Source organism: Molothrus aeneus, chromosome 2, assembly GCF_037042795.1.
Source record: "Molothrus aeneus isolate 106 chromosome 2, BPBGC_Maene_1.0, whole genome shotgun sequence".
In the NCBI taxonomy this organism is placed as follows: Eukaryota; Metazoa; Chordata; class Aves; order Passeriformes; family Icteridae; genus Molothrus; species Molothrus aeneus.
In genome coordinates this window covers 8,816,480-8,830,173 of record NC_089647.1, presented here as the reverse complement: position 1 = coordinate 8,830,173, position 13,694 = coordinate 8,816,480, and the positions used below count along the sequence as shown (strand labels likewise).

At 42.4% G+C, this 13,694-nt stretch overlaps 1 protein-coding gene across 2 annotated transcripts in view; it reads right to left on the bottom strand.

Annotated features, from left to right (window-relative positions):
* Positions 1-13,694, bottom strand: part of ROBO1 (roundabout guidance receptor 1) — a 687,040-nt gene that overhangs the window by 294,210 nt on the left and 379,136 nt on the right. Inside the window, exon 1 of one of the 2 annotated variants that reach the window (XM_066571925.1) lies at positions 358-589. The exons of the other annotated variant lie outside the window; for it this stretch is intronic. Coding sequence (XP_066428022.1) covers positions 358-412 — 55 coding nt within the window. The 5' untranslated portion in view covers positions 413-589. Of the gene's footprint in view, positions 1-357; positions 590-13,694 lie in introns of those variants that run through there. 2 annotated transcript variants of the gene reach the window in all.

Below are 13,694 nucleotides of genomic sequence, written 5' to 3'. Positions count from 1 at the left end.
CGCCTCCCGCAGGGTCCCAGCCCGCCGGAGCTCAACACCAGCCGGGGTTACAGCAATGGACCCTCGGGAGCCGCCGGCGGTGGGAGCCCTGGCACCAGGGCAGGACTCGGCGCCGCGCATCTCCCCCGGGCGCCGCTCCCGGCCCCGGGCAGCCCCCACGGCCCCGGGCAGCTCCCGGGGCAAACGCGGGCCGGGCGCCCGCAGGGTGGAAGCCGAGCTTCGTTCCGAGCAAAGGAGGGGGCCGGGAGCTGCGGAGGGGCCAAACTGGGGGAGCGAAGGAGGGAAGGAGGAGAGCGGCTGCGGGAGCGCTGCCACCGCCGCGGCCGCGTATGTGACCCGCCTGCGTGAGGTGGTTACCTGAGGTGACACATATGAATCCAAAGAGGTAAAAGTGAGCAAACTCCGCGATCATTGTCCTCGGGTGGCGCCTGCAAGCAGTCTCATGCCAGAAGAGCGGGGGGAGAAAAGAAGAGCCCCCAGTTGTAATTCCACAGAAGCTTAAGGCAAGCGAGGTTCCCTAATCCCGCCGGACTCCGGGGCGAGCGAGTCCCCTCCGGGCACGGCGCTGTCAGGTCCGCGGGGCTCCAGCCGCACGCCAACTCCGGCCGGCCTCCCCTCTCCTGGCCCGGGCTTTCCTCAGCAGCGCCTTGACACTTCCCAGGACTATCCAAAGCGATAGGAGACAACAAAAGATCCTCGAGTTCCCGCAGCGGAGGTCCGCCGCCTCCCAAACACAAGTTGCAGCCCCGGCCCCAGACTCCGGGACGAGCCGGTAACGGAGCGCGGCCGGGACGGGCAGGACCGGCCACCGCCGCCCTCCGCGAGGGTGAGGGGCGGGCAGGGAGCTCCGCGAAGTGTCCCCGCCGAGTCACTGCGCGCCCGGCGAGCGGCGGGCAGAGCGCGGCGGCGGAGCGGCGGCAGCGCCCGCTCCCATGGCGGGGGGAGGAGGCGGGCGCGTCGGGGGCCGCGGCGGAGCCCGGCCGCGGTCAGGCGGGGCGGCGGGCAGGGGAGCCCCGGCGGCTGCCCCGAGCCCAGCCCAGCATCGCCGCCGCCCCCGCCCCTGCACGCGGGAATCCCACGCTGGCCCCCGCCCCAGCGCCGGAGGAGGGCACAAGAGGGGCGATGGAAGGAAAGAAGAAAGAAAAGGCAGGGAGAGAGAAGAGGGCGAGCAAAACTTCCCCGGGCCAACGCCCCCGAGCCACCCACCCCAACCGCCCGCCCTCGGTGCGGCGGCTGCGGGAGGAGGAGAGGGAGGAGGAGCGGCTCCTCGCCTTGCCCCGCCGCCGGGGCAGGGGTGCACGAGTCAGGCGGGGCCGCGCCTGAACTTTCTGCTGTCACGTCGAGCCGCTCGCCTCCGCCGCGGGTTTCCCCTTCCCCCTCCCGGCCGCCTCCGCCTCCTGCCCGCGCTGCTGCTGCTGCGGCAGGTCTGGTGCCGCCTCGGGACACCTTAAAGGAGCCGCACCTACACGGCCCCCGCACGCCCCGGGCGGCGCTGCCCGGCCCGGCGCTCCCTCCCCGCCCGCCCCGCCCTGCGCGGAGCCGGCGCCGCCTCCCGCCCCTTCCCCCACGAAGGTAACGCGCGGGGCGGCTCCCGGAGCCCACCGTGCCCCGGGCACGGCACGGACAGAAGCACAGGGAGGGGATGGGGGTAGCCCCGGGGGCGCAGAAGTTCAGATTCCCCTCGCCCACCCCCGCTGAAAACAAGCAAAGACACAAAACCCCCGCGCGGGTCTCCACCGGCATTCCCGAGACTGCGCTTCGCCGGGTGGTTCCCAACGCCAAGGCCTGGCCGTGCTCCAAATCTGTAGGAGAAGCATCCTCAAATCGCCACTCCTGCGGTCGAGTGTACGGACAAATACTACAAGAGCAACTCTGCATGGCCATGTCACACCATGAGATGTAGTGGTGGGGAAAGAAGGGGAGCACTGCAGGGAAGAAAGGGAAGGTGGACCGGGAAGAAGTTACACTACCACCTCACAGAAAAGCTCCAGCTCAATCTATTCCTAGATTTGATTCATTGAGGATTTAATGAGGCAGAAGAAGAAATTTCAATTCCAAGCAGCTTATTGAATATATTAATCCCATTGCAAGCAAGTCTGCAGTGGGATAATCAAACTATATAGAAAGATTCTTGATGTACTTCCTGTCACAGGATTTATATCAGCCAAACAGGTTTGGGTGCTGGCAGCCACCACCATCAGTCAAACCACAAGGAATGTCACTGAGTTTGCCCCATGTTGCGTCCCTCAGGGCAAACGGAACCAAAAGTCCAACAACAAAAAGGTCCTGTTCATTGCACTGAGTCTGTTTCAGTCCACTTTTATGAGTATGAGATACATAAAGACAGATTTTCAATCCTGAAAATCAAAACTGGTTTGCATTGGGAAAGGATTCCTGGTTATATGTATACAGTGTATCTGTACCAGCGGCAACCACATCGGCAAGATTTTCTCCTAAAACTGATGACAATTGATGGACATCCAAAAGTTAGAAAAACAATCTAGTGTTTTACACCAATTAATTTTCACAGAGAAAAATGGATTGGTGTCCTACTTCAAACACATTTAGAAAGCAGTCATAACTGTGGAATCAGTAGCAGTGAATAACTTTGAATGCGAGCAGATTTCTTCAAGCTGTACCTAGCCAACCATTTCTCTTCCTGTTGTGACCTCATGCATCATCCTGCACTTCATGAAAGAAAAATGCATTAGCACCTCCGCAGTTAAAACCACACGGCAGAAACAGTGAAGAGCCCTGAGATAAGCCTTGAATCCTAGTGAGAAGTTTGAGATTTCAATAAATTAGACTTGGGGTTGTTCTTTTGTAATTGATTAAATAAACAGGAGTCACATGCAGGGCTGAAAATGGGCCTCAAGAGTACATTTATTTCACCTCTGTTCCCAGATAGGGTCAAATATAAGTAAGACCCTAACTAGCAGGTATTTTGTAACCCCTCTTCTATCCATTTCTCATGACTGGAATTTCATACGATATTTAGTTAACCTGTCCCAGTTACTGTATAGTCAGATTCCTTTTTTTTAAGGCTAGACTAAATACTCTTCTGGAAGAAAACACACCACTGTCACCACCAATTACATTTTGAAGACTTTTTTTTTTATTCCTTCTGTAGTATCAATACTTGGCAGACTCACATTTTGTTGTACCAAATTTTGTACCTATTTTAAGTGATTTCATCTCTTTAAAAAGCAAATATAACATTTACCAGTAGGCCACTCTAAAGGGAATAAATAGGTTCACTTATTCTATGAATGTACCTTCACACATCTATTTTATGTGTGTACATGTATTTATTTACTTCTAAAGTGTCATTCTTAGGTATTCCTCTGTCTATATGGGATATAATCTATTTCCTCTAATTTTTAATTATAAAACGTAATTTTTAATGCATTTCTTTGGCATATGTATTATCCAGCAACATAAATTAGCCCATTTACTTTGTAACTGACAAGAAACGTACAGAATGTGTACAGAAGGTAAATAAAGCATTTTCCTAATTCCCAGAGAGTTTTCTCAACCCAAGATGAATCTGTTTCCTGTTCATTAGTGCAATAGTAGGTTTCTAGATTCACTCACACTTTTGCTTAGGTAATTCAAAAAAAAAAAATAAAAGGGCCAGTAAAATTTTATGTCATGTCAAAATCTTGTTGTTTGCTTGTTTGCAGTCTTGCTGGCTGCTAATTTGAAATTCACATGCAGAGAAATTCTCCATACAGCAGTGGATTAAATCTCTGAAGCTTGAATGACCTTACCATGTGATCATGAGATGAGCCTACGTAAAACAGTTTAAAGCTTTTGTGTCACGGTTACCCCATCTTTAATGAGCCTCTAAGACTGTTTCAATCACTATAAAGAATTTTTTATCCTTTGAGAAGAACAGAGTCATTCTACTTTAGGTACCTCTAGTGAAAGTACAGTAGAGCTTCAAAGGCTTGTTCAATTTGTACTGTCTCAGATACTTCATAACATAATGTTTAGCTGTCAGTGCTTTCTTACTTCAGAAAAATTGCTAGGAGTGAATGTATACTGCTCTAATTATCTTTCTTAAAATTCATTTAGATTGTAATAATATATAACAGCTGCTCGGCTGAGTGAATCTCTTCAAATTGTAAGCCTACAGAATTTCATCAGAATGTCTTGTAAGTAATTGACATCATCTTTAATTCTGCAGATGTTCTTACAAAATGTGTGCTATTAAAGCACCCTTATTGTCCTTGATACTGAGACATACAGACATCCGTGTGAGACACACACGTATATGTGTGTCTGTCAGAAAATGTTTCTAGGAAAAGAAACATGGCTTTAACCTCTTCAGATGTGGGGAACAGTACATCGATGACTATTACAAAGCAGATGTACTTGCTGTGTTTATTCTGTAATATTTTAAGACTTACACAAACATGTAATTTCTGGGAGAACAGAACTACTTCGAAACACAAAATTACACACGCTGCCTGAGTTTGAGTGAGGCACAGGACTTGCATGAAACCTCCAACAAAAAAGGTTCTCCAGAACTGATAGTTGTGATTCAGCAGATGGCACTCTTCCCTCAAAGTGACTAAAATCAGTTCTGCCTTTGATACAAGAGATGCTGTGCTTTGAGAGATTATTCAGAAGAGCTTGAACTTCTGTAAGCACTGCAGATCCCAGGCACTTCTCTCCAAGGGCAGAGACACGCTCACGACATCTTGGATGCGCTGTGGGGGCAAACAGGGTGCCTCTCCACAAACCTCTTTGAACTTCAGATGTCTCTTCCCCCTTCCTGATCTCCAAACTACCGTGTAGCCTCCCGGTTATCAGCGGGGCTGGCTGCCAGGAATCCCTCTGTGCGTGCACTGCGCGGTCACACACGCTCGTGTCTGCAGAGGCTCACCCAGTTTATCGTCCCGAGGCTGGCAGCCAGGATTACTGAATCGCTGCCTTTATTCTGCAGGCTGCAGCTAAGCTCCCATTGACATCATAGGGATTATATAGACACAACCAAGTTTCAAAAAGTCTTTCTTCCAGACTCTTTAGGACACCCTGGAAGCGATGCGTTGCATTATTTAGTGAACTGCCTTAAAAAAACTATTATAAATATTTTTTTCTAAGTGTAAGTTGAAATTAAGGGGAAAAATACGAGGAATTATATATACGGGGAATTATATATACATCTCTCTTTGTGTATTTGTCTCTAAGTATATTATGGGCCTTAACCATGGCAGGAATCCTAGCTGAAGTCAATAAACAGACCTGATAGCAGAACAGTACATTATTTCAGTGGTATTTTCATTAGGAAAAAAAAAATGGATTTTTCTACATTAGGTCTAATCAAGCGCTGAAATGTTAGAAGAAGGAGCACTGTAAAGGACAGCTGAGTATGAAAAGTGCATGAATAGCAAAAGTTTGAAAACCTACAGTTGCCATATAATTAATTGGGATACTTATTATGAACAAACAAGAAATGTTATTATTTCCATGCCCATATAAGTAAATTTCTGTCTCTTTCTTGACCTGTCTGGTTACTGTTTAAACATGCTGTTCAAAGACATTGTTTTCTTGTGTTTGATTGCTCGACCTTACCATGATTTTGCTTTTATTTACATTAATTTTGTGATGTAATCCTTATTTTCTTTGATGTTACTCCTAATTACACTACTAGTGAATTCAGACTTCCAATGTCTTTCACTACATACAACATTTAGAATAGCACTCGAGTCATTGCAGAGCAAGGAATAATAGCAATAAAATATAATATTTTAAAATATAATATTTTATTTGCTATGATGAATTCAAAGACAGAGACCCTAAGGAAGCTCAAGCCTCATTATGCTAGGTGTGTAAAAACGCCATGATAAAAGATGCTTTCTTCAAAGGATTTATGAAGCATCACTATCAACATAAAGAACTTAAAGAAAAAATCACCACTGGCATAAACATGCAAAATCCCATTGAATTTTATCTTTTAATATTCCTTTGTATTAGGGGTGAATGGGTCTTTTCATTTCTGTTCAAAGATGCTATAGCACATCCCCACTGGAAAAAAAAAATCACTGAAGCTATATTCCTTCTGCTGCCCCAGTAGAAAATGCTAAAGGCATATTTGCTATTCAGTCTACTCAGCAGACTAGCTCAAATGCTTTAAAAATTGTTATAATTTCAGGAAATATTGCCTAGAACTCCTGCTTTGTGGTTTTGTTCGTGTTAACGACAAAATGCTAATCTGCTTAATATGTAATTTATATACAAACAACACAGTATTTATTACAAAACCGGTGTTATCTCTGATATTGCCAAACAAAGAGAGACCTGTCCCTGAAATCTCAGTATTTGCTTTAAATGTTTAACAAATGAGCCATTCAGTGCTCACGATCTCCTTGCCTCAATACGAGGAGTATGAGGGTGTCACCTAGTGGATTGTTCTGGCTGCCTGGAGGAGAGCTCACAAGCCAAATCACCCAAATGGCATTGAATGAACTAACAAAATGAAAGAGAAAGGCTTCTTTTTTTTTTTCTTTATTTAATTACTCCGGGAATTGTGAGAGCTTCAACAGAGCGTTATTATTCTGTAATATCTGCCTTTGGCTTCCCATTCATGCCACAGAATCTGTTGGCACTGAAAAGGGCTGTAAGAATGATGCATCCAAAATTTTGAAGAGAAAATTGCCTATGTTCCTGGATCAGAGGAAAGGTTTAATATTACCAGAGACAACCATTTTAAATGAGTTGCACAAAACTTTTGTTTGAGATTACAAGTAATAAGTGGAAGAAAGTGCCTGTACATTTCATCAATTATATTTTTAGAGAAGGAACTATTCCATGGTTTTCAGCAGGCCATCAAAAAAAGGGGGGTTTGCATGTTATAATTTGAGATTGCTGTATGCATTTATAATTCATGAATAGTTAAGGTTAACCTTAGCAATCTGGAGATGAAAAGGATTACATAAACTATCCTTCTTATTTCTTTGATTGAATTACTGCACATGTTTAAAGCAGACGCCACTTAAGAAGTGAATACCTGCAGTGAATTAACTCAGTCAAATGCAAAGCAGATACCCAGCCAGCTCACCCAGTACCATTGCAATTGCATGTTGAAATTTAAAATAACCAGCATACAATTTATAATTGCATGATGAAAGCCTATCTGATCCCATATATTTAACCTCTTTTAATTAAAAAAATGCTTACTATAGTTTTAATATTGCATTCTGCCCTTGAGTGGAGGAAGGGAAGAAAGCAAGGATGGAACTACAGATGATAAAGACATCCTATTTTCGTGCCTAGAGCAGGCATTTGAATTACACCCCCTGAAATTCTTCAGTGTGTGCTGTGTGACCAGCATGGGAAGAGGAGCAAGTCTTTGCCCCATGATGGTATGATTATTTTTTTGTGTCAGGAGTACATCCTACCCATCAGCAGACACAGTAGGCTATTGGAAGCAGCAGCAAAAATCTTGCATTAGCAGTACACTTTGCTGGCCTTGCTGCTGGTGCCCTGCCATAATATGTCTGTTTTAATGAGCAAGGGGATCTGCCTTCCTCTGTGTAGGAGGGCCTGCACATCCTTAGCCTTTTCTGCATATACAAAATACACACAGTCAATCTAAAATTCCTTGAAAAATACCCCTGGTGAAAAGGTATGAAGACCCCAGAAATCCTTATCCATATTAAAAGCTCTCAGAATCACTCTTCAAGAGAACTGTGAAAGTGTATATTACTTAACTTAATTAGAAAAAGAAAATGTATAAAGGCATTTCAATTGTTTGACTACAAACTACCTCTACTTTTTGAGGTAGGAAATGAAGAAAAGGAAAAAAAGGTTAGTTAAATTCCTCACCCTCAAAACAGAGGACAGAGTTCTGTTGATCAGAAGCATCTTATTCTGCTAGATATTAAATGTTTTCTGGCCCTTAGAAGCATTTCTCCACTCTTTGGGACATAGAATTATTTGGGGATTTTCTTTTTTCATGTATTTTGTCTTGTCAACACTGTTGGTCTAGATCCTAGTGGATTCTGCTGTGAAGTGCCCAGGTGATGCACATTGAGTTCAGTAGGAGACACTGCAAAGTACTAAACCTGCAGGGCAAGTAAGGATTACTGCTGAGGGAGGGAATACTGTCAATGAGCCTTGTATATCCATTCATACAGCAAGCTATTTCATTTTGAAGCAGTTCCTTCCAGCAGCAGTACCAGGCTTCCATACCTCATCCATCTCCTGCACAGAAGGTCAGACTGCCTTCAGAATAGGGGGGAAAAAGGAAAACAAGCTAGAGGGGAGGCCTTGGGCCCCAGCTAAATATTTCATTAAAAAGAAAACTGGTCTTGCATGTGTTCTCTTTAAAACCTCCCAAAGGACAAATCTGTCAGGGAACGTCTCCATAGTTAGGAGCATCCAGTAACACAACTATTCCTCCCACTCTCCGAGACGGCCTGACACAAGCCAGCTCCAGCGCAGAAGCTGAGTAAATATTCTCTGCTGGTGCCAAGGCTGAGCTAACACAGGTTGTGTCTCAACAGGCCTTATTAGCTCAGGCTCATTACTGTAATAACTGGGCTCCGTGGCAGCAGGAGCTGCAGGAGCTGCTCCTGGCGCTGCAGACATGCCGTCAGCGCGCTCCTCCTCTTCTTCCCGGAGATTCGCTCATTGCATTGCGAGCCGGCAGCTGCTCCTCTCAAAAAGCTCTCCTGGCATACGAGACCATCTCAAAAATTGTGGGGTAGTGGAAGGTTGTGAAGTGCTGGCAGGGCAGGGGATCACGCCTGCTGCACTGTAATGGCTTTTTTCCCAAGTACAAAGCACGACCTTAGGCAAAGATCACGCAGGTATACAACTTCCACTTTCCTCTTCTGTCACCTCTTAGCAGAGAAAATTACACACTGAGCACCTTAAAAATGCAGCAATACGCTTTCAAATAAAAAGTTGAAAATTCTCCCATTTCTTTTATATAAATGAACAAGTTCTGCACCATCCTAGTTGTTACTCAGTAAACATAATTTAGCTTTTACCCTCAGCTGCACTGCTGGACAAACAGCCTACTGTTTAGCTGGAGTGCACAGTCAGAGCTTCATGGGCTCACAAAACCCACTTCAAAGAACACAACAAGAACAGAAAAATTGCTTTTTAAATCTTACTGCTGTATGGGCACAGGACCAGCATGGCAGTTCAGATAGCAGTATCAGACTAAATAAATATTAAGACTGAAGAAAGTCTCAGGCAAAGTTCCTACAGACCACAATAGGAGAGGATACTATCTGGGATCTACACCTTCCACATATGATCCCTGTAGCTGTAGTTCTTAGGTGAGTAAGAGAGCAGCAGTGAGACACAAACATTATGTGTCAAAACCATAATTTGAAATCTACACCTACGCATAAAGATGAAGAAAGTGATTCCAAATAATTTTGCATTATTTATTTATTAAATTATTTCAGGTTTTATTTCAACTGACATTTTGAGGTGTTGCTTCATAATGATGGAGCTGAGAAACCGTCTGGTTTTGTGTGTTCGAAAGAGATAGTCTCACATGGAGGTAATAACCTTAGGCCAGGGGAGATTTCATTGGCACTCAGAGGGTTTTTAATAATGAAATTTTGCATATTGCCATGGAAAATTTCTACAAACCAAGAGGGAACTCTTTTTAAGTGGTAGAATAAGCTATTCGCCTGAGTAGAAGTTGGAGAGATTTTATTCAAGCATATTCAGTTGGTTCTCATTATGAACAACTTTATATTTAATTGTAAAATTTTATATTTGCCTCCCAACTTTTAAGAAAATATACACACTTACTTTTTGACACGTATTTTGGTATGCAATCTTACTTGTGCTGCAAGATTTGCATTTTGATTTATTGAAGAAAACGAGGTTTAAAACCCTGACTTATTATAATGGGGAAATCCTCACAATCAACTCAATGTGATGATAAATACATGTCTTTCAGTAAAGTACTTATCTAACCTCCAATGTACTTTGTTCTTATCTGGATGGATTCCAAAATATACAGTTTCACGTGAATTATGCTGTAATGCCCTCTGCTGGTACTGAGCTAGTAAAAGCACTCTAAATTTCCTTTGTAGTTCACCTGAAAAGGTACAAAAGTGGCATGAAGACCTTGGGTTCAAACCATCATAAACTTCTACCAGTACCCTAGGCTGATTACAGACTCTAATAAGGCATTTTTAAAATAAAGCCGGCCAACTTGATCTTAAAAAATACCAAATTTGACATAAGCTTTTTACAAAGTTGCCAAGACCCTCAAGGTTTCTCAAGAAAGAATATTTGCTAAATTCTTAAAATCCTGTGAAAAATTCCATAGCTAAAGGAATAAACTATTAAAGATCGTCAAATGAAATTTATTTAACTTCAAGCACTTGATACTGCATTAGGAAGTCAAGACTGAAAATCTTACCAGAGTGATAATGTTAGATTTCAGAATTTCAAAGCCTTTGGCTTATATTGTACCAGTCAAACACAGGCCAATATTCATAGGCTGAAGCCACTCTTCAAGTAAGAAACTGAATATATGTACTAGAACTTACATTGTAACTTTGGTTGATATTTTAAATGTCTTAAAAATAAAAAAATGGGGATGACAACTCAGACAGTTAAGTACAGCTGTACCAAAGGATCCTGCTTCAATACTTTTATGGCATGAATATGTGGAAAAAAGGAAATACTGAAAAATCAACTAAAGTTTTTCCCTGCTCGACTTATTACTGCCTGACAGAAGGCTTAGTGAGAAGCTACCCATTCCCAAGGAGTTAATTAGCACCTTCTGTGAATAAATACCAATCACACCAACATCTTATATGCAGCAAGATTAAACAAGTAATGTTTTTTAAAGTTCTGTATCCTTTGAAGTATGCTTGGTTAAAATTGCATTAATTAGATAGCATAATGCTAAAAATAAGGTTAGGGTATTCTTGTTTTTGTCTTTCTTTTCTCTCTGAACACAGAGTAAAAATTATAAACCTGGCCCAAATTTGGCATCATGGAAACATGAATGAGATTTTCAAAAGTGCTTTGCAGAGGGGGATGTTCAACTGCCACTGAAAGAACTCCCCTTGGTATTTTTGAAAATCCTACCCTTAACCCTTTATTAAGAATCCCTTGAAAGAGATTTTTGCTTGAAGCCATAAATCTGCCCATCACATATGCAGGGAGAATCAGCAATTAACAGGAGACATGAAGGATTTTCTTGATTACAGTTTGGACAAGCATTTCTCTGGAGAGCTGCTGCTTTTGTTCAAAATCAGCCTGTCTCCTCCATGTTTGAGCAGGCTGTATGCTTCACCATCAGAACCCAGAGAACTTTAGTGCCACAGAAACACGGCCTTGAATGGCCAAAAATGTGTATGTTATAGATCAGGCAAAATCTTAGTGTTGTTCCACATCATTTCTGATGGCAAAAGCTGGCATCTGAAATGATGCTCTGCTTTTGTGGGACACAATGGCATCGCACACAAATGATGACTACATTCAATGTGGTAATAAACACATTAAAGGCAAACATTTGCTCTCAAGACTATTGTGTAGATTTAGCCTAATCCTGAGAGGATTTCAGGTTCTTGGATCTGCCATGTCCTAGGCTGGCAGTAGCTTGAGGTGACAACCCACTGCCTGAGAGCAGGTGTGGGAGGCATGCCTGCCACTTTCCAGATATGTGGGAAAAGCTGGAGTCCATCTGTTTTCTTCCCCGACATTTTTAATGATTTGCCGTGTCTCTGATTAAATATGTTATTTAAGCTGAAGAGAAGAGACAAGTTTTAAACAGCATAGTGCAGTTCTCTTTGAAATCTGCTTTATTACCATAAAGATTGCAGTGACTTTTACTTCATCTGTTTGGGTTTATGTTTGAAACTTCACTTTCTAACTACAGGAAACAGTTACATCAGTGATCAGATTTCCTATCAATGAAATAATGTGATGCCTAGCTAGCCTGTGAGAAATCTGCTTTGTTGCTACTTTGGAAGATATTTCCCAATGTAGTCTAGAAAAGTAACATTTATGAATTTTCTCTTATCACTACTGGTAACTCTAGTCCCAATTATATGTAATCATTTCCTACTTAATAAGTTTGAATTGTGTGCAGTGGTTAAAACAAGACATGCTAAAGAAAAGCCTATTCTTTTACTACCCGCTGGATTCAGGAGAAACTATTCATTTGGCACTGAATTTTCACTTAAATGGCAGAGAGACTGAAGTCCACTGTGAAAAAACCCTGTTACAGAGAGGGGAGGACATATTTTTAGAATCTTGCTACACAAACATAGACTGGTGCAGAATTTTAACAATATAAATAAACTTGCTCCTCAAATGCTCCCATGCTCATCATGACAAAACATAGGTCTAGCTCTGAATAACAATAAAACAAATCTGTCTTGGAGTGAACCTTGCTGTTCCAGGAATGGCAGCTATTCCCATGGCACAGCAATATTCCCTGTTTCTCAGAAACAAAAACACACTAGCAGCAACAGGCAGAGGGGAGGACAGGAAGTCCTTGACCCCTCTATTTCTAAGCAGGTGACAACCCCATAAGTCTGACTGAGATTCCATGGCCATAAACTGGAGCCAGAAAACCCATAGGATCCAAAATCCTTATGTTCTGTCCGCTCATCCTTGCCATCTGAAACACTGCCATGTCCAATATTAACACAACAATTCTACCCCAAGTGGCCTGAGGTCATGAGTTGTGGGGTAATGTCAAAGTCTTATTTCTGTCATATCCTGGAAAACCAGGACCAATGTATTTGTACCCACGGGGAAAAAAAAAAGAAATAAAACCATATAAATATATTTTGGGGCACATTTATGCCTACCTGTTAACAAGTTTAGTAAGACATGAAATAGATCTCTATTTTGAAATCAAGCAGCAGGTTCTGGAAGTGACACTTACAAACAGATTATTAGTACAAACAGCCTCTAATAACACAGTACTGAAGAGTCAAGGGAATAAATGGAATTTTCATTTCTTGATCCCTGCAAATTAAGATAAGGTGCTTTTCTGGAAGCCTTAAGCAAATACCAGTGTGTCTTATGGATCCCAGCAGAGGGGTTAAATGGGTGAAATTTAAATGCCTTTTATCACAATTAATCAAGTGATCCTTTTTTTTTATCATAGATGTCACAAGTTGAATGATACTAGGCAATATATTATTTATGAGATGAACATAAGTATTTTAAAAATTATATATTATAAGTGATTTAAAAGGTTTTATTTATATCTGTAAGTATAAGCACACCACAGCTTGCAAGTGATTCTTTTGTAGTCTATTGACAAAAATGAACATAGATCCAAAACATGATAGCCCATACCTACAAAATGGGGATGAATTATTCCTTTGTCACCCCTTCAGTTTGTGGTTTACAGACTACAACACAAGCTGATTATATTGATGCTCCTAATTATGAAAGTTAGGGGAATTTTCATATCTTTCACTGAAGTAATGTCTTCAGTGGATTAGAAGTAAGATTGGAAAACAAATCTTTTAATGAAATATGCAACACAGAGTTCTACTAAATACAATCACACATTGCTCAGCAAAGCTGCCAATAAAGTGAAACAAATACAACTCCTCAAATATTTCAATGAAATGAGTAATTAACAGTTTTCTAGTATGGAGCTTCATGGAGTATAAAGAATAAATCTCATAAAATAAGGGCAAGATACTAACAAGCCAACTTCATGCAGAATTCCAACT